The 27,840-nt window shown below is 38.0% G+C and overlaps 1 protein-coding gene across 3 annotated transcripts in view; it reads right to left on the bottom strand.

The window, feature by feature from the left end:
- Positions 1 to 27,840, bottom strand: part of LOC143036412 (uncharacterized) — a 362,560-nt gene that overhangs the window by 167,058 nt on the left and 167,662 nt on the right. For all 3 annotated transcript variants that reach the window (XM_076203749.1, XM_076203748.1, XM_076203747.1), the window contains one exon: positions 5,314 to 5,420. In XM_076203749.1, coding sequence (XP_076059864.1) covers positions 5,314 to 5,420 — 107 coding nt within the window. The remainder of the gene's footprint in view (positions 1 to 5,313; positions 5,421 to 27,840) is intronic.

The raw sequence follows: 27,840 nt of genomic DNA, 5'->3' as shown, positions 1-27,840 counted from the left end.
CAAATAAATTAACTTCTGACTATTAGTCAGATTGGGGATACCAGCTAAGGTATTCAGAAAACCCTTTTTAAAGTTGAAATAAGCAAAAGGATTGCTGGAATTGTTCTCAAAATGTTGAAGATCAATAGGAGGAAGAGGAATTTTTACAGAATTTATATCAGTGGACTTCTTTAGTTTTTCACCTATTTTAGATTCAAGAACTCCCTTTAACTCTTGTCTCTGTTCCTTATAAGAAGACAATTCAAGAAGAAGGACAGGCGGTAAGCTCTGTATTTCTCCATATCCTCGTCCTTTTCTTCTTCGGGGAGCAAGTCGTGAATTTCATTGTCAAAATCTTGTATTTTTGAGAGGAAATGCTCAATCTGAATTAACATGTCATCAAGGACGGAAATAGATAAAGAGTCAGATTGTGAATTTAGAGCCTTAAAGCCCTTAGAGATAAGCCCCTTTTTATGAGCTCTCTGTCTTCGGAGTTTTTGCAAAACTTCCGAATCGGACAATGTCTTATCGTGGCTAGCCATAACGACACCAACCCAAACTTTTCATCACAAAATACACGAGCAAAATAGTCGTGCCAAAAACCGTCTTATAGACTAAGCACAATGAAGATAGAAATTAAGTAAAAATCATTAATTTTATTTAAATATGAGCTTAAATTGGATAAAGGCAACAGATCAAAAGAAACCATAACAATATAACAATAGAGGCCATGAAGAATAGAGAACTATTCGAAAATTTCCGAATGTTAACGAGAAAGACAAGGTACCAAAGCCGGCAAAAAATTTCCCGAAAGTTAACATGGTCCTCAAATGAGGAAATTAATAAAACCGAACAAACTCGGCATAAAGAACAGGAAACCGGACTTCGTAACCACACACTATCGTAACTTTAATAAAGCACTTACATAGCGGCTTACGACACAAAGGGGTAATAATTTAATGTCAAAATCGACTACTAAAGTTAAATTTAAATATTTAGGTTAAATTCTCAAATTCAGAGTGAATAAACTAAATCCGAGAATTCCGAAAATTAGAGAAGACTTATAATATTGTGATTAAGTACAGTCGAACCTCAAAAGCCCGGACCCTGAATGCTTGGACCCTCGTATGACCGGTCGAAATGAACAAGGGGCAGACTTTTCAAGCAAAGTTCCCTATTTGTCCGGTAGGTGGCAATGATGGCCGTACACGTGTACTCAAACCCGGCCCAGTCAAACCGCCACCAGGGCTGCCGTTTCGTAGAATTTTGTACCAAAACATAGTAAAATAGCGGCATGTGGCGACTGCACAAGGACATGAGGAAATTTTTTCTACATATCAGCGGGCTGTTAAAAACATTCAAAAACTCAAACTTTTGTTTAAAAATCATAGAACTAGTTATCAAATAATAAATGGTACATCAAAATATGACTTTTATTGGTAATTGTGTTACTTATAAAATATTATACCCCGAAAGATACTATATCTTACTGAATATGTTAGGGCATGGGGGCCTTATATACATTCAAGAATAAAAAAAAACTAGAACCAACATTTTGTCAAAGTTTGACAAGTACAGGTAGTCGTCGACTTACGACCTATGCGACTTACGACTGATCAACTTTACGACCACGAGATGGTGCAATAATATCTAACATTTAATAGAGTAATAGAATTGCAATGTTATGCCTGGCAGTGCAGTACATTACTCCGCACGCTGCGAGACGCGAGTACGATAGTTTTCGCAGGCTGCCGGCAGCGTCAGCATCCCAGCCAGCTAAATATTCTTTCATTTTGTTTGTTTGAAGTAAAATGTTTCCTAATTTTGCATTGCATTTTGTATTTTTGTATGTTTTGCAATTAATAAAATATAACAAACTTTTTATGCCTAGGCTAGTTTGTTGTCGATTACAATATGTTCGGTACAGTACTTAAACGAAAAGAATGTGTTTTGTTGAAATAAAAAGAATCCTAATTTTGCCTTACATTTTGTATTTTTATGTTTTGCAATTAATAAAATGTAACAGTATTTTTTTTATGCCTAGTCTGTTGTCGATGACAAAATGTTCGGTACAGCATTTTGTATTTTTATGTTTTGCGATTAATAAAATGTAACAGTAAACTTTGTTCATGCCTAGTCTGTTGTCGATAACAATATTTTCGGTACAGTACGTAAACGAAAAGAATGTGTTTCGAAATTTTTTTTTTCCTAATTTTGCTTTAAAATGATTTTAATGTAACCAACAAAAAAGGATTTGTAGGTCAAAGATGACAGGACTTTATTCAGTATGCGTAGGCCTAGGCTACATTTCCTAACTAAAATGATAAAAAGTTAATGAATACTAAACAGCGTAGCTCAAAGATAATAAGATTTTATTCTGTATGCATACGTTTCCTAAAGAAAGTCTGATGGTAAAATAATACAAAGGTTAACAAATACAGTATTAAATATCATAGGTCAAAGATGATAGGATTTTATTCAATATGCTTAGACCTAGGCTACGTTTCCCAAAGAAAATCAGATGAAATTATAAAAAGGTTAAAAATACTATACAACATAGTTCAAATATGCTAAGATTATTTCAGTATGCTAAATATACAATATATATATATATATATATATATATATTATATAAAGGGTAATATATACTGTATATATATATAGACCGACTTGCGTCCAGATCGACTTACGACCTGTCTGTCGGAACCGAACTCGGTCGTAAGTTGACGACTACCTGTATATCTTACTATGAAAGTCTGCACACGCCCGAGAAAAATGTATGCCCCAGTGTGGCAACACTCCCATTCTACACGGCAGTGTAGAAAACGTGGCAACCCTGGCCGCCACCACTGTCCCACGTGCATACCTTCCGATATTTACAGTGTACGTAATAAAAAATACAGTACAGTACACTTTATAAACAGTACATTTACATGCCTGTATTACAGTTATTATTACAGAATTATTAGTATTATAGTATTATTATTACAGTATTGTTATTATTACAATGTTAGAGTATTATTCTTATGTTTCTATGCCATATCATACATTACCTATATGTATACCGCTACAAAAATCTATGGGTGTTAGGGCGATATTTTCGATGACCTGACTTTTGGCATGACCGGACCACCCTTCCCCCCAATTAGTCCGGGCTTTCGAGGTTCGACTGTATCTTCAAATTCGAGAACGTTAGAGAACTTACCTGGTTGAGTTCTCTAACTTTCGTCGGAACTAGAAGTGTGTTCTTGAGGCTTTGATCGAACTGTAGAATTCCCTTGCCGAGGTTTATTTGTTGCGTCTGGTACCAGAGCTGAAGCTTGTCTGACATTCAGTTAACCAAATGTAGTCTTGTTCGGCTGGGATTCTTATGAGCTCGTAAAATGGCTTCAAAACCATGGGACAACTAATATTTTAAGTAAGTTCTCAAAGTTCCCGATTTGTTAATCAAAATTACAACATAGGCTAATAAATAATAAAGAGGGAGGGGAGTTTAATAATATATTAATTAAAATTACGATAGTGTGGTACGAAGTTACAGGAAAGGTTCCCGATTCGAAATTAAACAAGCTTTCGGGAAATTGCCGTTGCTTAAGGTAAACAATGCAATTCCCATAACAACAATTACCACAACATCAGTCTTCCTTTTCTGTATTTTTCATTTCTCTATATACTTCCTCCTTTAGTTCTAACTCAAGTAATATGTGGTCACTATTCCAAAACCAGAGCATGTTGTTCTCCAGAGGGTGCTTCAGTTTGTTGAGAATCTTCTTGCTCTTCTTGAAGCAGTTCTCCTCCATCTTTGTGGAGATGAGTTGACCCTTACACATCTTGTATGACTTGTATCTGATATCTTCATGCAAGCACTTCCTTATGGCACCCTCAGACACTTGCAGCTCTCTGGCAATGGATCTTGTGGACTGGTTGGGGTCTTCATCAACAATGACTTGTAATTGAGTGACCAATTCAGCATCCCTGATGGTGTCTGATCATTGAGAATGATGTTTCCTCTCGGCAATACCTTCATTATCGTAGTCAGAAGAAATCAACTCCTTCCTGATGGTCCTGATGAACTGTTCAGTCACTTTTAGCAGTTCTGAGGTCTTGCTGCTGTTGTGTCTGGTGAAGATTAACATAAGTACCGCATGCCTTTTCCATAGATGAGGAAATGTAAGGCCTATGGATGCAAAGTGTTGCTGGGACAAAGTCTCGACATACACTGATCAGTTGCTTTTGTTTTGAGTAGTGTGGTTACCCACATCTTTCTACACCGTGTCCCCGAAACAACAAAACAATTACTGTATGCACCATGTATACACTTCTTTTTGTCCAGTGAGATGAAGTGCCTGAGAAGTATGATAGGGGTTACTAGGCTGAATAGAGTGGATAATAAGGAAGTAAGGAGGAGAACAGGGGTGGAAAGTGAGCTGGGAGATAGGGTTGATAAAAGAGTATTGGGATGGTTTTGACACATGGAAAGAATGAGTGAAGAAAGATTAGTTAAAGAGGTAAGGAAGACAGAGGTAGAAGGAGTGAACATGAAGGGGCGACCAAAGATGAGACAGATGGATGGGGTAAAAGGGGCATCGGGAAAGAGGGGAAATGTCTGTAAAGGAAGGACGGGAGAAGGCAGAAGATAGAGGATAATGGAGAATGTTTGTGTATGGATGATGCTGTGATGCATGAGAGGGAGTGGGTGGGGGATGAGGGAGTATGTGTATTAAAAAATAATTTGACATAGCCCAAAGGGATTTCTCCCAGTCTTCCCTTTTTCTGCATGAGGGGACAGAAAGGGGGAGTTACTGATTTAATGAAGCAGCTTTGCTGTGGATGTGCTGTGTCTTGTGACACTGTTTCTAACCAGACCAGTGGGTGACATGCAGGGATGACCCATCATCCAGGAGGAGCCAAGATAAGAGGGAGTGGGGTGAATGGGAGTGGAGTATGTGGGGATGGAATGGGTGGTAATGGATTTTATGCCTTTAGTTTTCAGCTACCTCCCTTGTTAAGTGGAGTCTTTGGTATATATAAATTACAAATGGTTCCATCTTGGCTATTTCTGCAGTCTGTGTAATGGAAAACATAGTATGAGACCTATTCAGATTATGTGTATCTCTGGGGCAAGACTGACAGTTGAACTAATAATAAAACAACTTTCAATATCATTGACAAAGAATTAAATCTTCTGCCATATGTGTGTGTGTTAATGCATTAACTTTGAAATTATAAAATCAACCACAAAACCAAGTCCTATTCAAGATAAAACAAAATACACTGCACTAACACTAAATAAAATATAATCACTTTTACTTATGTTCATCAACAGATACTCACCTTGGGGAGAAGGGAAGTGTATGTGATGTGGTGCCAATGTGCAGAAACAAATGTAACTGATTGATCTTGAGTCCTAACAAAGTGTCCACTATATGGTACATGGTCACCTGTATTTTAAAGGATAAATATATATATATATTCTATCTGACTTGTTATGAATTACAATTCACAATTACAAAGCATGCCAACAAGATATTTTTCAGTCTATAACAAGGGAAAAAACACCAAAAATACACAAATGATAATAATTGCTTCCTAACTGGAAACCTGACAACCCCACAGTTGCTGTAACATTCCTTGAGCTCTCACACAGTTCTGGGAAAAAAAACTGAACTATTGTTTGTATTGCAATCATGTATTTACCTAGTTGAATTTACCTAGTTGTATTTTATGGGAAGAGGAGCTATGTTCATGGTGACCCATTTTTGTATCTTGCACGATCAAGTTTGTTCTTAAATTCTTGTATTGTGTTTGCACACACTATTTTTTCATCCAGTTTGTTCCAGACATCTATCACTCTGTGTGGGAAGCTATTCTTTTTCAGGTCTCTTCTGTAGCTGCCCTTTTAAATTTCTTTTTGCATATCCTCTCGTTTTTCCTCTGTCCCACTTTAATAAGTCCTCTCTATCATGGAGTTCCTTTCCTTTCATACCCTGTAGATGGCTAGAAGGTCCCCTCATTCTCTTCTTTTTTCCAGGGTCGGCAATTCCAGTTCAGCCAATCTTTGTTCATATGTTAAGTTTGAAAGTGTTTGGGCCATCTTTCTCATTGCTCTTTGTATTCTTTCTAATTTGCTTATATTCTTTTTTGTACTGGATGACCATATCATCGCTGCATATTCCAGTTTTGGCCTTATCAGTGTTAGTAACATTATTCTTATTGTTTCCTTATCCAGGTATTTAAAGGCCACCTTTATTGATCTCAACAAATTGTATGTTTCTCTGACTATTTTATTTATATGTTTATCTGGAGACATGTCTTTGGTGATGATTACTCCTAGGTCCTTTTCAGAATTTACTTTCTTTACTTCTTTTTTGTCAATTTTATATTGTCCTGATAGTCTAATCTTGCTTTTCCCAAATTCAATTATACTGCATTTTTTTTATTATGAATTCTACTTCCCATTTCTTGCTCCATTCTGAGACTTTGTTCAGATCACTCTGTAAAGACTCACAGTCTTTTTCGGAACTTATTTTCTTTCATAACTTTGCGTCATCCGCAAAGCAGTTCATGTAACATTCAATATTTTTGTCCATGTCATTTACATATATAGCAAACATTATCGGAGCTAGCACTGACCTCTGTGGAACGCCACTACTCATTTCTTCCCACTTTGGATATTTGTCCCTAAGCACTACTCTCATTTTTCTTCCATGTAGGAAATCCTCTACCCAATTCAATAGTTTTCCATGTATGCCTCCCATTGATTCCAGTTTATATAGCAATTTTCTGTGTGGTACCTTATCAAATGCTTTTTGTAAACCCAGGAAGGCACAGTCTGCCCAGCCATCCCTTTCTTGCAATATATCTATCAATTTTGAATAGAAACAAATCAAATTAGTGGTACATGATCTTCCCTGTCTGAATCCAAATTGCCTCAGGTTCAGTATATTATTCTCCTCCAGATATTTTGTCCATCTATTTTTTATGATTCTCTCACAAATTTTAACTATTGTACTCATTAGGGACACCGGTCTATAATTTGTTGGGTCTTCCTTATTTCCCCACTTATATTGGCACTATATTGGCATTTTTCCAGTCTTCTGGTAATTTTCCTTCATTGAGTGAGCATTCAACTATTTTGTATATTTTTCCTATTAGTTCATCTATACATTCCTTTGGTACCCAGTTTGCAACTCCGTCCAGAGCATGTGACTTGTTAACGTCAAGCTTTAGTATTTGATTCCTTATTTCATTCTGAGTAACATTTAATTCTTTCATTGGGGGAGATCTTACTTCAATTCTTTAGTCCCCATTTTGTAGATTTTCTTTTTCTTTGGTGAACACAGATTTGAAATGTTTGTTCATAATATCTGCCATTTCTATATCCTCTGTGTATTCTCTATTACCTTGAAGTAATTTAAATGTTTCCTGTTTCCTTTTTAGTTGACCATTTACATATCTATAAAATAATTTGGGTTGATCTTTACATTTGTCTATTATGTCCTTTTCATAGTTTCTTTTTTCTTCCCTACATATTCACCTCTTAGTTTGGTGTATATTTTTCATTCATCAGATTTTTTTTTCACCTTTTCCAGGCTTTCTCCTGTCTTTTGCCTCAATGCACTTTTTATTGTACATACATACATACATACATATACCAAGGCTTTTTCCCCCTTACAAGGGAGGTAGCCAAAAAGGGAAAGGCATAAAAACACTCCCACCCATTTCACCCCCAAATACACTCCACACCCCTCCCACCCTTCCTCTCATCTGAGCACCTCCTGGATGACGGGTCATCCCTGCACCCCGCCCACCGCCCTGGGTCAGAAGCAGTGTCGCAAGACACAGTACATCCACAGCAAGGCCGCTTCATTTAATCGGCGACCCCCCCTCTCCGTCCCCCTTTGCATATAAGGAGAGGACGGGGAGAAATCCCTTCGGGCTGCGTCAAAATTTACTCACACATACTACCCACCCCCCACCCCCCCGCCCATTCCTCCTCATGCAATCACAACATCATCCATATACAACCATTCTCCACTCACCTCTGTCTTCCGTCCTCTCCCTTCCTTCCTCAACAGACATTCCCCTCTTCCCCAAAGCCCCCTTCACCCCATCCATCCACCTCATCCTAGGACGTCCCCTCATGTTCACTCCCTCCACATCTGCCTTCCATACCTCTTTTACTAGTCTTTCTTCACTCATTCTTTCCATGTGTCCAAACCATCCTAATATTCTTTCATCAACCCTCTCTCCCAAATCCTTTTTCACCCCTGTTCTCCTCCTCACCTCCTCATTTCTCACTCTATCTAGCCTAGTAACCCCCGCCATACTTCTCAGACACCTCATCTCAAACACATTCAAACTCCTTCTCTCTTCTTCTCTTATGTTCCACGTTTCTGCCCCATACTTTTTATTGTACCAGCACTTTATGTACACCCTTTCCTGTTTTTGTTTAGGTACATACTTGTCCACTTCTTCATTATAGATTTCCTTCCAAGTCCATTTCTCTTCCACCTTTGTTTCATTATCAAATTTTCCCAATTTGCTTCTTGAAATAATTTTCTAAGTTTCCTAAAATCTGTTTTGTTATACATTTGTCTTCCTTTTCTGTGTTTTTAATTTATTTCTATAGCTGTTTCTTCATTTAATTCTAGATCCAGTAGTATATGATCACTTTTTCCAATTGGCGTCTTGTATTCGATTTTATCCACAATTTCAGGTTCTGATGTGAATACCAAATCTAATCTCGATGGTTCATAGTTAATTCTAAATCTGGTATTTTCCTTAACCCAGTGTCAATGCGTAATAAATGGTCATTTCCAGTAATATGTTTCCCAATGATCTTCTCCACATATCAGTCATTTCTTCCCAACATATTTGAGTTAAAATCATCCATAATTACCAGATTTCCTTCTTTTTTTAGCATTTCATTTGGTGTTTGTCTTGTGTCTTCCAGCATTTTGGAGTGTTCACTTTCATTCCATGCGTGAGTTTTAGGCAGGGCATAAATCACTACATACTTTCTATTTTTCATATCTCTATCCTCAACTCTTATCATAATCAACTCCTCATTATTCTCTCTTTCTATGATTTTTGTCACATTTAGGTTTTTCTTGGTTGGTAACATGACTCCTCCAACCTGCTTTGTTTTTCTAATTCTGATCCAACAAATGTATAAGCCTTGGCCTATACTACTTGGTGGTAATGATCCTTTCAATTTTGTCTCCACAATCCCCATTATATCTGGTTTTTCTTGTTCTAGTCATTTAGTTCATCTATTCCTGATATCAACCTATGTTGGTACATGTTTCCTTTATTTTTTTCTTTTCTTCCTGCTCCTGCATTTCCTTTTCCCTTGTGTGCCATTTCCTCAGTCTCAAGTCCATTACTTAAAAAAAAAAAAATCTTAGCTTCCTCTTTTAGTGTTTTTTCTTTCTCTTTTTCTTCATCACTCAGTTCCTTTTTTATCCATAAAGTTTTGTAGCTATTACTTTTTGCTAGTCTTCCTGCATTTATTAATATTTCTTCCACTATCCTCTGCGAATTTAGCTTTACTTTGAGAGGTCTATTCTTCTCTACAGAATATTTTCTCATTCTGTATATTTCTTCTATTACCTTTTCAAATTTTTGTCCTTCCTCCTGTATTTCTTTTAGTATTTCCCTTACTATATTCTCCTCCTCTTTTTCCCTTTGGAACCTGATTAGTCCATGTTTTTCATTAAAAACATAAATTACAATACACTTTTTCATGTCTATTGTATCTCTTACCCAATTTTTTTTATTACTGTTATCACAGTATCCTTTGTACTTTCGTTCATTTGTTCTTTGACTATTTCTTTAAATAGTATTTTTTTGTTTTCTTTATCTTTCATTTGGTTTTTAATTCCCATCATTTTTTTTTTCACCAACTTTGCCTGCCTCTATTAATATCTTCTCATTAACTTCCCTCAACAAAGTTTCATTATTATTTGTGTCATCATTTTTCAGCTTTTCATTATCATTTTTTACTATGGCTAGTTCCTTTTTCATTTCTTCCATTTCCCTAATTAATACTGCATTTTCCATTCTCAATTCACTCAATTTTTTTGTATAGCTGGATATGTTCCCTTTTCCATTCAACAATTTCCCTTTTCATTTCAGATATTTCTTGATTTATTAATATGTTTTTGAAGTCCATACCTCTTTCTGTTCTAAATCCAGAAAATAAATCATCTCCATATCTAGGATTGTCAAAATACAAACTCTTTTTCTAAACACTCCCAAAGGTGTTTCATACTTACTCATGTCTAGTCTTCTTTTGGTCGTATCAGTGTAAGTCATTTTTTTTTTTTTTCTTTTTTTTCAATAAACTTGGTCACTTTGATACATCATGGTTTCACCACTCGCTATCACCCCCCTTCCACTTGTTTACTTGTTTACAACCAGGTAGTTCACCACTGTTTCGTCAATGAATCACTATATTTACCATTAACTCATGGAGCATTCTCAAGCACATCTGACTCATTTGCCAGTGTGTGGTACCGTTTTTAGGTTACCTGTTGCAAATAGATTTTTCTCCATTTTCTTTAACCATATCCAATCCCCAGCCCATTACCCAAGCCTTTACCTCTCACACCACCCCATCCATGTATAAATTGAACAGCCAAGACAACATAACACATCCCTAGTAAAGCCCCACCTTTACCTCAAACCACTCACTCTCCATTTCTAGTTCTAACACAGGTTCTACTACTCGTCAAAATTCTTGAATGCTCTTAACAGCTTTCCTTCTATCCCATATATCTGCAATACCTTCCACAGTACCTTCCTGTCTACCCTGTCATAAGCCTTTTCCAAATCCATAAAGCCTAAAAAAATATCCTTACCTTTTCCTAAAGCTTTCTCACGTATCTGTCTTACCACAAAAATCTGATCCACCCAACCCCTACCCGTCCTAAACCCACACTGTTCTTCACTAATCACTCCCCCTGTTCCTCTCCTAATCCTCTCAAAACCCTCCCATAAGCCTTCCCAACTAGTCAACAAACTGATCCCTCTGAAACTACTACACTCACACTTGTTTCCTTTTCCCTTGTAAAGTGGAACTATACAGGCACTCCTCCAGTCCTGCGGCACTCTACCCTCTTTTAGACAAACATTAAACAACCTCACCAGCCAATCCACCATCACTGTACCTCCCTTTTTTTGACATTCCACATGACACCCATCCAATCCAGGTGCCTTATCTACTCTCATAATTTTAATAACTGCTTTCACCTCACCTTTCCTTATTTCTACTCCATTTTCCTCATTCATCACTGTCATTTTCTTAGTGATTCCCATTGCAACTACCTTTCCCTCCCTATCATCTTTCACATTTAGCAACTCCCTAAAATGCTCTGCCCATCTTCCTCTTACTGCTGTCTCTTCCATTATCATTTGCTGGATATCAGCCAAACTTATGTGAAATAGTGAGAAGATAAAAATATACATAAGTAAATGAATAAATTATCTACTTAATTGATTAATTAATAGTTGCCTTAAGTTTCTTTAAGTGGAAAACCTGTAGCCCTTCAGTGACTACTTCTCACAGGGAGTGTAGCCAGCCAAGGCATGCACTCACTCTCCACCCATCCCACACCCATTTATTTTCCTTTTAGAAACATATCCAAAAAGATCATACAAACATCCACAATGACAAGAAATGGCTAGCAAAATTTTTAGTTGGTAGATGGTGCAGATTAAGCTAAACAATCAAATTTTTAGCACTGAAAGACTGTACAATGGAGTCCCCCATAGAGCTATATTCTCACCTGCATTATTCAATCTCTTTACAAATCATCTTCTGACATCAGATCTCCAACACACCGCAGATGACTTGATGATAACCCAGTATACATACATACATACATTAATCTCAAGTAAAAGCATATTAAGTTTGTACCACAAACTTAATATGCTTTTACTCAAGATTAATTGAGATAATACAAGAAAGAGATGGCTGGGCAGATTGCACCTTCTTGGACTTGCAGAAGGCATTTGACAAAGTACCACATAAAAAGTTAATAAGAAAAATTGAAATAATAGGAGGAATACAAGGTAAGCTCCTGGAATGGATGAAGGATTTCTTAAATGGGAGAAAAATGAAAGTAGTACTTAGAGACAAAAATTCAAACTGGGAAGATGTGATAAGTGGCATCCTGCAAGGCTCTGTACTGGCTCCTTTAATGTTTGGCATATATATAAATGATATGGATGAGGGAGTGTGTTACATGAACTTCTTTGTTGATGATGTCAAATTACTCAAGAGAGTAAGCACAGCAGATCGCTACAAGAAGACCTAGACAAAATATGGGAATGGAGTTAGAGGCGTGAAATGAACTTTAACATTAAGAAATGTTGTATAATGGAGTTTGGAAAAAGCAAAAATAGAATATCGGGTCAATATAAAACTGGTAATAAGGAAGTCAAAAAAGTCAACTCAGAAAGGGACCTGGGAGTGATTATCTCAAGTGACTTGACACCTGATAAACATGTCAATAAATTAGTTGGAGAGACCTTCAACTACATGGATGAAGAAATGGTAAAGAAAATAGTGGTTGCACTAATAAGACCTAAACTATAATGTGCTGCATATAAAAAAAAAACAGAATTCAAAGAGCAGCAACTAAAATGGCATCTACACCATCAAATTCAACTTACGAACAATGATTGGAGAAATTATATCTGTCAACACTGGAACAGAGAAGAGAAAGAGGTGATTGGTTGACCATTTACAGAACTATGAAAGCGATGGAATTTCTTGATAGAGACGACTTAATAAAATGGGACAGAAGAGAAACAAGAGGAAATGAAAAGAAGCTACAAAAGGGCAGTTACAGAAGAGATTTGAAAAAGAATAGCTTTCCACATAGAGTGATTGATGTCTGGAACAAACTAAACAGAGAAACAGTTAGTGCCAAAACTATACAAGATTTTAAGAATAAACTGGATGCGGAGAGATACGAAAACGGGTCACTACAAGCATAGTTCTCGTCCTATGAAATACAACTTGGTAAATACATGTACCAAGGGCTTTTCCCCCCTTACAAAGGAGGTAGATAAAGACAAAAGTCATAATTAAGACATAAATCCACTCCCGCCCATTTTATCCCCATATACTTCACTCCCATTTACCATCCCTCCCTCCCCCTTTTCTTGGCACCTCCTGGATCACTGATCCCTGCATCTCACCCACTGCCTTGGGTCAAAAGCATAAAATCCACTCCCACCCATTCCATTCCCACATACTCCACTCCCATTCACCCACCTCTCTCTTATCTTGGCTCATCCTGGATGATGGGTCATCCCTGTATCTCACCCACTGTCCTGGGTCAAAAGCAATGTAGCAAGACACAGCACATCCACAGCAAGGCCACTTCATTTAATTGGTGACCCCACCTCTCTATCCTATCATGCAGAAAAAGAGAAGATGGGAAGAAATCCCGTCTGGCTGTATCGATATATCATTCACACATTGTACGCGATGTAAAAGAGCCCACATGATATGGAAACTTACTCGATCTATTGATCACTAACCGCGAAAGCATGGTAACTGATGTAGAAGGCGGTGAAACTGTTGCAAATAGCGATCACAACTTAGTCAGATTCAAACTCCTAAAATTTTTAGAATAGATACTTGTGCTTCTAAAATACCTGATTTCAGTAAAGCTCACTTCATAGGACTACGTTAGGAGCTTCAGCTTACAGATTGGGAGGCAAAATTAAGCAAAAGGCCTGTAGATCAGATGTGGGAAATATTTCAAAATACGCTCACTAAGATGATTCATACTTACATTCCTTTTAAGGACAGACTTCCCCCAAATCAGGCTCGCCCAAAGTGGCTCAACAAAGAAACTGAAAAAAAGTATTGCTAAAAAGAGACAGGCTTATAAGAAATATAAGTGCTCGGGTGCATCTAATGACTATGAAAGTTATGTATCAATACAGAGAGTTTTAAAAAAGACAAAAAAAGAAAAGAAAATGACAATACGAAATGAACATCGCTGATAAATCCAAAGAGAATCCCAAACAATTCCATAGTTACATTAGAGATAAAAAGGTTGTTAGGAATCACATTGGTCCACTATTATCTGCTGATGGTCAACTTGAATATTCAAATGAGGGAATGTGTAATATTCTAAACAATTATTTTAGCTCAGTATTCGTAAACGAAACACCTCAAAGTGAACTCCAAACTGAAACCTGTGAAAAGTCTAGGGTAAACTTACTCCAGTATATATAACAAAAGAAAAAATTAAAAGGTGTATAGATAAAATCAAAGTTAATAAAACACCAGGGCCTGACGGTTGGCATCCAAGAATCTTAAAGGAAATGAAAAATGAGATTCTTGTTCCATTGGAAATTATTTTCAAGAAATCCATCATATCCGGAGATGTCCCATGAGAATGGAAGCTAGCTAACGTTACTCCCATATTCAAAAAGGTGACAAAAAGAAACCAAATAACTATAGGCCTATAAGTTTGACTTCAATCGTAAGAAAAATAATGGAAACTATCATCAGAGATGCTATTGAACATCATTTAGAAAGTAACCGTTTGATGAATTAGCCAGCATGGTTTCAGACGGAGACGTTCTTGCGTGACTAACTTACTCAAATTCTACAACACAGTTATCTCGAATTATGACAAAAGAAACAATATAGATTTAATATATCTAGACTTTGCAAAAGCATTTGATACTGTCTCACATGAAAGACTACTTACTAAATTAGCTTCGCACGGAATAAGTGGTAGCCTATTAAGTTGGACTAGTAATTGGTTGAATGATCGAAAACAGAGAGTTGTTTTAAATGGAAAAACTTCTAGATGGAAAAATGTTACAAGTGGAGTTCTTCAGGGTTCCATTCTTGGGCCACTTCTATTCATACATACATACATATACCAAGGTTTTTTCACCCTTACAAGGGAGGTAGCCAAAAAGGAAATGGCATAAAATCATTCCCACCCATTCCATCCCTGAATACACTCCACATCCCTCCACCCTCCCTCTCATCTTAGCACCTCCTGGATGACGGGTCATCCTTGCAACTTGTCCACTGCCCTGGGTCAGAAACAGTGTCGCAAGACACAGCACATGCACAGCAAGGCCGCTTCATTAAATCGGCGACCCCCCTCTCCGTCCCTCCATTGTATAAAATGAGAAGACGGGGAGAAATCCCTTCGGGCTGCGTCAATTTTTTTTCACACATACTACCTCACACCCCCATCCCCCTGCCCATTTAACCTCATGCATCACAACATCATCCATATACAACCATTCTCCATTCACCCCTGTCTTCTGTCCTCTCCCATCCTTCCTCAACAGACATTCCCCTCTTCCCCAAAGCCCCCTTCATCCCATCCATCCACCTCATCCTAGGATGTCCCTTCATGTTCACTCCCTCCACATCTGCCTTCCATACCTCTTTTACTAGTCTTTCTTCACTCATTCTTTCCATGTGTCTAAACCATCCTAATACTCTTTCATCAACCCTATCTCCCAACTCCCTTTCCACCCCTGTTCTCCTCCTCACCTCATTTCTCACTCTGTCTAGCCTAGTAACCCCCATCATACTTCTCAGACACCTCATCTCAAACACATTCAAACTCCTTCTCTCTTCTTCTCTTATGTTCCATATTTCTGCCCCATACAGTGCTGTTGGCACAATCACTCCTTCATACAGTCTCCTCTTAGCATCCATTCCCAAATGTCTATTCCTCATTACACTTTTCAATCCACCAAGGCATTTACTCACTTCTCTCAATCTACATTCTACCTCCACCTTCACTCCACCTTTTCCTGCCACATTTGCACCCAAGTATCTAAAACTATCCACTTCCTCCAGTCGCTCTCCCTTAATGCTCACTTCCAGACTACTGCCACTTTCACCCCTTGTACATCTCATCACCTTACTTTTACCCACATTTATCTTTAGCTTTCTTCTATCACATACTCTCCCAAACTCTGTCACCAACTTCCTCAATCCCTCCTCCGATCCTGCCACAAGCGCAGTGTCTTCCGCAAACAATAGCTGGCTCACCTCCCACTTTTCTCCATTTTCTTTAACCATCTCCATTCCCTGACCCACTACACTTGCATTTACCTCTCGCACTACCCAATCCATGTATAAGTTGAACAGCCAGGGCGACATAACGCAACCTTGACGAAGTCCCACCTTTACCTCGAACCACTCTCTCCATTTCTAATCCTGACACAAGCTCTACTACTCTCATAAAAATTCTTGACAGCTACCAGAAGCTTTCCTCCTATCCCATATATCTGCATAACCTCCCACAGTGCCTTTTTGTCTACCCTATCTTAAGCCTTTTCCAGATCCATAAAAGCCAAAAAAACATCCTTCCCCTTTCCTATAGCTTTCTCACATATTTGCCTTACCACAAAGTTCTGATCTACACAACCTCTACTTGTCCTAAATCCACTGTTCCTCACCAATTACTCCCTCTGTTCCTCTCCTAATCCTCTCAATCAAGATCCTCCCATAAGCCTTCCCAACTACACTTAACAAGCTAATTCCTCTGAAACTACTACATTCACACTTGTCCCCTTTTCCCTTGTAAAGAGGAACTATATAGGCACTCCTCCAGTCCTCCAGCACTCTACCCTCTCTCCAGCAAACATTAAATAACCTCACCAACCAGTCAACCATCACTGTACCTCCTTTTTTTAGACATTCTGCATGGCATCCATCCAGACCAGGTGCCTTACCTGCTTTCATCATCTTAACAACTGCCTTCACCTCATCCTTCCTTATTTCTCCCTTTTCCTCATTCATCACTCTCATTTTCTTAGCATTTCCCACTGCAGCTATCTTTCCCTCCCTATCCTCCTTCACATTTAGCAACTCCCTAAAATATTGTGCCCATCTTCCCCTTACTGCCTTCTCTTCCATTATCATCTCTCCAGCTGCACCTTTTACCTTTTCTTCTCTACTTGATTCGCCTCCTCTTCCTCTCTTAATTTCTTTCCAAAACATCTATTTATTACTTTCAAAATTTTGTCATACTCTTACCCCATTTCACATCTGCTCTCCTCTTTGCATCCTTTACCTTTTGCTTTACTTCTCTTTTCTTTTCTTTGTACCTCTCATATGACTCCCTCGTCCTATTTTGTACCCAATATGTGAAAGCTCGTTTCTTCTCTTCTACAACCTTCTTTGTTTCCTCATCCCACCATTCACTACCCTTCCTTCTATTTCCTCCTGTCCTTCTTGTTCCACACACCATCTTTGCACACTTTGTGACTCCCTCCTTGAACCATCCCCATTCCTCCTCCACACCCAGCTCTACTCTATCCTTCACTTCCTACCACTACTCCTTCAGCTTCTTCTTGTACTCCTTCTCCTTTTCCTTTTCATTCAAAGAGTTCACTCTAAGAACCTCCCTACCTTTTGTTCCTTTCCTCTTTCTCCATCTATCCTCCACTCTCAACTTACCTTCCACCAAAAAATGATCTGATATTCCCCCACCCTCTCCCCTTAGCACATGTACATCCTTAACTCTTCCTATCATAATCCTATTTACCACTACATAATCCATTAATGCTCTATCTACCACCCTTCCATCCACCACCCTCTCCCATGTGTACTTATGCTTGACTTTCTTCCGAAACACTGTATTTGCTATCATCAACTCTCTTTCTAGACACATTTCCACCATTAACTTTCCACTACGATTCTTTCCTGGGACTCCACATTTCCCAATCACTCCATCAATTGGACCATTTCCTACCCTAGCATTAAGGTCTCCCAGTACTATTACATTGACATTTCTCCCTAAATCCTCTATGCACTCATTTAAATCTATCCAAAAGGCCTCCCTTTCTTCTACACTCTTCTCACTACCAGGCCCATATGCACTTACAAAGACCCACATCTCCTTTCCCAGTTTCACCTTCATCCACATTATCCTTGAGGAAACCTCCTTCCACTCCACTACATGTTTACCTATCTCTTCACTTACTAGAATAGTCACCCCTTCTCTCCCTCGCCCTCTCTTCACTCCTGATAACCTCCCACTTACATTCACCCTTCCCTTTCAACTTAGTTTCACTCAAAGCCAACACATCCATCTTTCTTCTCACAAACATACTACCTATCTCTTCCCTTTTACTCTCATCTGTACCACATCCACGCACATTAAAAGACCCAAACCTTAGGGTGCTGGTTGGAAAATTCCCAGACCCTCTTATGCCTTTACTTTTTTGTTTAGGAATATCTCCTGTGGGGCTACAAGAAGGATGCCTAGTCCCACTCCCCATCCCTTTCTTCTCGCCTCTTACGATCCAAGTGGGAATACTTGGTGGCAGTGTTCTTTTCCCCCACCACAGAAAAAAGAATACTCAGAGAAATGGTACAGGACAGCAACAAGGGGTTGGAGGACAGCATAACGGAGGGACAGTCGTAGTATAAAAGTGTCATCATTTCTCTATGAACAGAGTTTTCCTCTATCATAGACAAAATGATGTGTGGCTCTGGTCCGTAGGGGCACCCAATATAGACCCTAAAGTATCAACTGCATGCTACTTTGCCACAATAACAAGCAGCCAATACCCCAGATGGGTATATATAAATGATATAGACCATGGACTAAAATCTACTGTTTCCAAATTTGCTGATGATACAAAACTGTGCAGAATGGCAAATAATCACTTACACCAATTAGATATTCAAGAAAATTTAGATGAATTACAGCAATGGTCTGAAAAATGGTTAATGAAATTTAACACAAGTAAATGCAAGGTAATGCACATAGGTAAAAATAACAGTAAGTACAATTACAAGTTATTTGGAAATTCGTTAACAAAAGTGGATAGTGAAAAAGATCTCAGCGTAATTATCAGTAACGATCTCAAATCATCCAAGCAGTGTATTTCAGCCTCTGAGAAAGCAAATAAGATTCTAGGACTGATTGCGAGATCTTTTGATTTCAAAAGTCCATCACTCATTAACAAGCTATATAAATCGTTAGTTCGTCCACATTTGGAATATGCTGTTTCCATATGGTCACCGAATCTCATTAAAGATATTGACAGACTGGAAAAAGTACAACAGCAAGCCACAAAACTGATTCCAAATATCAAAAGTAAATCATACAAAAACAGACTAAAACATATAAATCTGTTTTCCTTAAAAAAGCGTAGACTCAGAGGTGACTTGATACAGGTCTTTAAAATTCTAAAGGGAATTGACAATTGTGTATACATTGTGACGAATGTGGATAGGAGGTAAGGGAACACGGGCTGAGGGAAATACTTTTATTCCTGACTAGTTTCGCCTGAGTGGCTTCTTCAGGCGAAACTAGTCAGGAATAAAAGTATTTCCCTCAGCCCGTGTTCCCTTACCTCCTATCCACAGGAATTGACAATATCAAAAGTGACAAAATTTTCACATTGAATGAGAATCAGACAAGAAACAATGGTCTCAAACTGTCCGGGAATAGATTCAATTTGAAAGTACAGTCGAACCTCGAAAGCCCGGACCCCGAATGCCCGGACCCTCGTATGACCGGTTGAAATGAACAAAGGGCGGACCTTTCAAGCAAAGTTCCCTATTTGTCCGGTAGGTGGCAGCGATGGCCGTACATGTGTACTCAAACCCGGCCCAGTCAAACCGCCACCAGGGCTGCTGTTTCGTAGAATTTTGTACCAAAACGTAGTAAAATAGCGGCATGTGGCAACTGCACAAGGACATGAGGAATTTTTTTCTACATATCAGCTGGCTGTTAAAAACATTCAAAAACTCAAACTTTTGTTTAAAAATCATTGAACTAGTTATCAAATAATAAATGGTACATCAAAATATGACTTTTATTGGTAATTGTGTTACTTATAAAATATCATACCCCAAAAGATACGTTTTCACGGTGTAGAAAAAATTCTACGCTAAAGTTTCAGCTTTAATTTAGCGATAATATAAAAAAAAAAATTATATCTTACTGAATATGTTAGGGCATGGGGGCCTTATATACATTCAGGAATAAAAAAAAAAAAAAATAAAAAAATAAAAAAAAAAAAAAAAAAAAAAAAAAAAAAAAAAAAAATTGTAAAAGTTTGACAAGTACAGACGCTCCTCTACTTACATTCATTCATTTTACATTTTTTTTATTTTATGTTTGAACTGACTAAAAAAAAAAAAAAAAAAATTTTTAAGTAAAATTTTTAGTTTAGCGCGCTCTCCGTAGTACGAGACGTTCAAACTATACTTACGCATGATGCTGCGTCTATCGTTTACATGGCACAAACGACAGACTGAACGTGCCTTGCTTCCTCCTCCTCCTCCTTCTACTCCACCATCTCATTTTATGTTGGTTGAATTTAATTTATTTGAAATTAATGTTATTATTTTACAATGTTATGTTTATCATTAATGATTTAAGGGTGTTTTATAAGATACGGTAATAGAATTTATGTATGTATAGTACAGTATGAACGGTCATACACTACTGGAACGTACAGTAACAACTTCCGTTCATTTTCACGTTACGTTCGGCCGTTCGGAACGTAACTAAAACGTAAGTTGAGGAGTGTCTGTATATCTTGCTATGAAAGTCTGCACACTCCCGAGAAAAATGTATGCCCCTGTATGGCAACACTCCCATTCTACACGGCAGTGTAGAAAACGCGGCAACCCTGGCCGCCACCACTGTCCCGGGTGCATACCTTCCGATATTTACAGTGTACATAATAAAAAATACAGTACAGTACACTGTATGTACAGTACATTTACATGCCTGTATTACAGTTATTATTACAGAATTATTAGTATTATAGTATATTTTTACAGTATTGTTATTATTACAGTGTTAGAGTATTATTGTGTGTTTCTATGCCATATCATACATTACCTATACGTATACCGCTACAAAAATCTACGGGTGTTAGGGCGACATTTTCGATGACCGGACTTTTGGCATGACCGGACCGCCCTTCCCCCCAATTAGCCCAGGCTTTCGAGGTTCGACTGTAGGTAGAAACAACTTTGGCAACTGTGTAGTTAATACATACATACATATACCAAGGCTTTTTCCCCCTTACAAGGAAGGTAGCCAAAAAGGAAAAGGCATAAAATCATTCCCACCCATTCCATCCCTGAATACACTCCACACCCCTCCACCCTCCCTCTTATCTTTGCACCTCCTGGATGACGGGTCATCCCTGCAACTTGTCCACTGCCCTGGGTCAGAAGAAGTGTCGCCAGACACAGCACGTGCACAGCAAGGCCGCTTCATTAAATCGGCGACCCCCCCTCTCCGTCCCCCCAACGCATAAAAGGAGAAGACGGGGGCAGTGCAATGTAGTTCAGTTTGAAGCTTTAAGACTCATTTAGATAAACACCTAAGCAAGATGCTGTAATGATTATAATTTATTCTATATTATTTGTTTTTGTTTTGTCATCATGTCTGTTTGATTTTCATTTATTATTAGTTAAATGTTAATTTATTATTATTTACTTGTTTATTATTCAATTATACCTATGCATTTATTTGATTTGTTATTTACATTATTATAGTTTTTACTTATTAATTTATTATTATCATGATTTTTTTCGCATCCGACCTAGATATGGACCAAAAGGTCTCCTGTCGGCATGCTCCGCCTTTGTAATCCTTTGATGAGTAAGCTATGGTATTCGAGTGGCCAGTTAAAGTAATCCAGTTCTTGAAATAGGCATAGTTTTAGCATAATGGAGAAAGAGAAAGAAGAATAACAAATGAACCAACAAAGAGAGGACTAGATGTAAGTATAGCAGAAAGTCTGAGAGGTGTCATCCCCTAAAAAACATTGTTTGATAGATATACTAAGGAAAACCATAGGTGGGACAATAAAAGTTTTTCATGGTTTCAAAGAAACCCAGATGAAATAGGTAAAAGCTTAGATATAGATATATTAGATATAGTAATATATTAAGAAATTGCAAAATAAATTACTTAGAGAATTGATTACTTTGCGTAAGAATAATGAGCAAACATTTAAAGAATTAGGTGACCTAAAGAGTGAAATTGAAATCCTCAAAAGAGAAAACGAAAGAATGAAAAATGAGGGGAAAAAAAAAAAAAAAAAGAAAAAAAAAAAAAAAACTGAAAAAGGTCAAAGAACAATTATAAGTAGTGACCGGTAAGGTGGAAGAGTCAATCAAAGAAATAGACCTCACTGAAATAAAAAATCAATGGAAACAAGAACAGGAAAAAAAAAAAAAAAAATCCTTTAGTGAAATATCACAAAAACAGATGGAGGAAAATACAAAAACAGTTATGAATGTAATTAAAGAAAAGGAAAATTGGGTGAGAGATACAGTTGACAAAGGTTAGTGCATTGTGGTCCATGCTATCCAGGATATACATGATATGTATAGATATTAGAGAGCAAAGAAGGAAATAGCTATGGAAATTTTGAAAGAAATACAGGATGAAGGACAAAATTTCAATAAAGAAATCAATGAAATCCATAGGATAGGCAAATACTCAAAAGAAAAACAACATAGACCTCTGAAAATAAAACTAAGAATATAAGAACATAACATAAGAATAAAGGAGACTGCAAGAGACCATAAGGCCTACACTAGGTAGCTCCGTATCCATCACCACCTGTCATCCCCATCCATAAAGTTGTCTAATAATTTTTTAAAACAACTGACAGTTTCAGTGCTTACTACATGGTTACTAAGTTTATTCCATTCATCGACCACCCTATTAGTAAACCAATTCTTGCCTATTTCCTTCTTAAATCTAAATTTGTCCAGTTTATACCCATTACTGCGAGTCCTGCCCTGTTGTTTTATTATGATGACCTTGTTTGCATCACCCTTGTAATAACCTTTGATCCACTTGAACACTTCTATTAGATCACCCCGCACTCTGCATCTTTCCAGAGAGTGTAAGTTAAGGTGCCTAAGCCTCTCTTCATAAGGTAAATTTCTGAGTCCATGTATCATTTTGGTCATAAGAACTCAAATGATAGCAGAAGAGATATTATCGAAAGCGGTTGAATTGGCAAACAGCGAGAAATTCAAATATATATGGATACAAAAGGAAATGAGTGATGAGGAACAAGAGAAAGACAAAGCTCTCAGAATTGAAGCCAATGATAGAAATGAGAAAAGAACAGAGGCGGAAAAAAAAACGAGTTTTTTTGAAGTGCTAGACTTGAGACTGAAAAATGGTATATCCAAAAAATGGATACTTAAACACAAAAAGAAAGGATAATATGAAACTAAAAGTGGCATACACAAATATTGACGGCATGATCTCTGGAATCAATTAACTAAATGACTATCTAGAAAGGGAAAAACCTGACATTATGGGAATTGTGGAGACAAAACTGAAAGGAACTATATCAACAAGCATAGTGGGACAAGGTCTATACAACTACTGGGTGAAAAATAGAACAGACAAGCAGGGAGGAGGTGTCATGATATTGACCAAAAAGGGTCTAAATGTGACAAATATAAATGAAGGCCAAGGCAAAATTGTAAACAAAAAGACGAAAAGCAGAAATTTTGTAGCAGTGTATGTACCACTAATCACCCAAAATGAAAGAAATAAAGGTAACACAGAAAGAAATAAGAGATGAAGTAAAAAAACCTAGATGCTAGGAAATCGCATGGACTAGATGGAATTGCAACTTGGATACTGAAAGAGTGTATAGATGAACTGACAGACAAACTATACAAGATAATAGACTTCTCACTCCAAGAAGGAAAGGTACCGCAAGATGGAAAGATGCAAACATAGTACCAATATATAAAGGAGGAAAGAAAAAAGATCCTACAAATTTCAGGCCAGTATCCCTTACAAGCACAGTAGCAAAAATATGTGAAAAAGTCATCTGAAATAAATGGACCAAACACTTGGAAGAAAATAAAATAGTGAACCCTAAACAATTTGGCTTTAGAAGGGGAAGATCTTGTACCACAAACCTAATTTCCTTTTACTCGAGATTAATTGAGATAATACAAGAAAGAGATGGCTGGGCAGATTGTGCCTTCTTGGACTTGCAGAAGGCATTCGATAAGGTACCACATAAAAAATTAATAAGAAAAATTAAAATAATAGGAGGAATACAAGGTAAGCTGCTGGAATGGATGAAAGATTTCTTAACTGGAAGAAAAATGAGTGGTACTTAGAGACAAAAATTCGAACTGGGAAGATGTGATAAGTGGCATCCCGCAAGGCTCTGTATTGGCTCCTTTAATGTTTGCCATATATATAAATGATATGGATGAGGGAGTAGATTGTTACATGAACTTCTTTGCTGATGATGCCAAATTACTTAAGAGACTAAAAATGGAAGAAGATCGTAGATTGCTACAAGAAGACCTGGACAAAATATGGGAATGGAGTCAGAAATGTGAGATGAACTTCAACATTAAGAAATGTAGCATAATAGAATTTGGAAAAAGCAAAAACAGAATATTGGGTCAATATAAAATTGGAAACAAAGAAGTCAAAAAAGTCAATTCAGAAAGGGACCTGGGAGTAATCATCTCAAGTGACTTGACACCTGATAAACATGTCAATAAATTATTTGGAGAGACTTTTAACTTACTAAGATCAATGAAAGTGGCCTTCGACTACTTAGATGAGGAAATGGTTAAAAAAATAGTGGTTACATTGATAAGCCCTAAACTAGAATATGCTGCAACATTGTGGGCACCCAGCACAAAGAAGAACATAAGAAAATTAGAAAGAATCCAAAGAGCAGCGAAAAAATGGCACCTACACTGTCAAATCTGACATACAAACAAAGATTGGAGAAATTACATCTGTCAATACTGGAACAGAAAAGAGAAAGAGGTGATTTACTGACCATTTACAGAATTATGGAAAGGATGGAAATTCTCGATAGAGATGACTTATTAAAATGGCACAGAAGAGAAACAAGAAGACATGAAAAGAAACTAAAGGACACTTATAGAAGACACCTGAAAAAGAATAGCTTCCCACATAGAGTGATTGATGTCTGGAACAAACTAAACAGAGAAACAGTGAATGCCAAAACTATACATGATTTTAATTTTAAAAATAAACTGGATGCGGAGAGATATGAAAACAAGTCACTACGAGCATAGCTCTCATTCTGTAAAATACATACCCCCCTTATCCCCCACCCACTCCCTTCCATGCATAACAGCATCATCCATACACAACCATTCTCCATTCACCCCTGTCTTCTGTCTTCTCCCTTCCTTCCTCCTTAGACAATCCCCTGCTTCCTAATGCCCCTTTTACCCCATCCATCCATCTCATTCTTGGTCACCTCCTCATGTTCACTCCTTCCACACATCTTTTACTAATCTTTCTTCACTCATTCTTTCCATGTGTCCAAACCATCCCAATACTCTTTCATCAACCCTATCTCCCAACTCTCTCTCCACCCCTGCTCTCCTCATTTCTCACTCTATCCAGCCTAGTAACCCTCATCATACTTCTCAGGCATTTCATCTCTAACACATTCAAACTCCTCTCTTATGTTCCATGTTTCTGCCCCATATAGTGCTGTCAGCACAATCACTCTTTCATACAATCTCCTCTTAGCATCCATTCCTAAATGTCTGTTTCTCATTACACTTTTTAATTCCCCAAGGCATTTATTTGCTTCTCTCAATCTACATTCTACCTCCACTTCCACTCCTCCTTTTCCTACCACATTCACACCCAAGTATCTAAAGCAGTGGTTCTCAACCTTTTATTGGCCATGCCCCACCTACCGTAAATTGTGGCGTACAAGTCGACCTGGCATATAAGTCGACCTCAAGATTTTTTTTAGCTCAAAATTCTGACTTAGGTCTATACCTACCATATAGGTCGACCCCAAACATATGGTGGGCTACCAGTGGCCCAAAACTTACCTAGGTCTACCGGTAAAGGAAATAAAGCTATAATAAACTTACCTAGGTCTACCGGTAAATGAACTAAAGCTATAATAATGATACATTTTTGTACTGTGTTGTATAGCAAACACCAGCAGTTACCGCATATTGTATCGGTATAACTTATGAACATAAAATTCGTCAAGTCGACATTACCTCCTATAAAATATTACCGTAATACCATAGATAGAAGATCATTCCAAGTAGTTTTTAGATAGTACTGCTGCGTATTGCACTCTTATTTTATTGTAGGATGGATGGGGTGAAGGGGGCTTTGGGGAAGAGGGGAATGTCTGTTGAGGAAGGAAGGGAGAGGACGGAAGACAGAGGTGAGTGGAGAATGGTTGTATATGGATGATGTTGTGATTGCATGAGGAGGAATGGGCAGGGGGGTGGGGGGTGGGGTAGTATGTGTGAGTAAATTTTGACGCAGCCCGAAGGGATTTCTCCCCGTCCTCTCCTTATATGCAAGGGGGGACGGAGAGGGGGGGTCGCCGATTAAATGAAGCGGCCTTGCTGTGGATGTGCTGTGTCTTGCGACACTGCTTCTGACCCAGGGCGGTGGGCAGGGTGCAGGGATGACCCGTCATCCAGGAGGTGCTCAGATGAGAGGGAGGGTGGGAGGGGTGTGGAGTGTATGTAGGGATGAAATGGGTGGAGTGTTTTTATGCCTTTCCCTTTTTGGCTACCTCCCTTGTAAGGGGGAAAAAGCCTTGGTATATGTATGTATGTATTTTATTGTAAAACACAGTATGACTGTACTGCACACCCGCCATTTGCATTAGTAGTGTAAACAATCTGTGACGTCACGCTACCAACCTATCCGATGATGGTTGAGGTTTTGCTTTTGCAATGGGTCTTCATATTTTTGTAGACATCTACACAGTCTCCAGATATTACCCAGAAATCAGACTGACAACACGTACCCAGGGTGGAGCTTCTCCATTGTTCAGCTCGTACTTTAGCTGAAATTATTTTAACCCCATGGCTCCACCGGCAAAAAGAATGAAATATGACGCTAGCGTCAAGCTCAGAGTTGTTGAATGTCCACGTACATGAAAACGGTTGGATGGATGAAGGTGGGGTCCATTTAGGATTGACAAGGTATGGAATAGGCGTCCAGGTGGTTTACGAAATGAAAGGAGCTTGTTAGTGTGGGACATGTTTCGTTCTTACTTAACAGAAAACATCAAGAAACACCTGCAGCGAAGCAATACTGCAACTGCTGTGATTCCAGGGGGATTAACATCTGTGCTTCAGCCTCTCGATGTTTGTCTAAATAAATCCTTTAAAGACAATATTCGTTCAGAGTGGAATAAATGGATGATGGAGGGAGAAAAGTCATTTAAGAAGGGTGGCAATATGCGTGTACCTCTTGTTTACAACTCGTTGGTAAAGGTTTGCATTTTAGCCACGCCCTATAAGTCGACCCCTAGATTTGGAAAGATTTTTTTAGGCTTAAAAACTCAACTTATACGCCGCAAATTACGGTAATCACCTTTAAAATCCTGATGTCCATGTGGTTATATACAATTCTTATAATTTGAACAATAAAGTCCCCTTCAGCTGAAAAAGCATAAAACCTTGGTTTAAAACCACTTCAAAAGAAGGCATCAATGAAAAATCATATTACCCACCTGAAAAAATTAATTGCCCACCTGTGGGGCACACACCCAATGTTGAGAAGCACTGATTTAAAGCTATCCACTTCCTCCAGTACCTCTCCTTTAATACTCACTTCCAATTTTCTGCCACATTCTCCCATGTACATCTCATCACCTTTCTTTTATCCACATTTATCTTCAACTTTCTTCTTTTGCACACCTTCCCAAACTCTGTCACTAACTTCCTTAATCCCTCCTCTGATCCTGTCACAAGCACAGTGTTGTCAGCAAACAACTGGCTGATTTCCCATTTTTCTCCATTTTCTTTAACCATCTCCAATCCCCAGCCTA

Source organism: Oratosquilla oratoria, chromosome 20 (assembly GCF_046742065.1).
Source record: "Oratosquilla oratoria isolate Oo_2021 chromosome 20, ASM4674206v1, whole genome shotgun sequence".
NCBI lineage: Eukaryota > Metazoa > Arthropoda > Malacostraca > Stomatopoda > Squillidae > Oratosquilla > Oratosquilla oratoria.
This window is presented reverse-complemented; position numbering and strand designations above follow the sequence as displayed.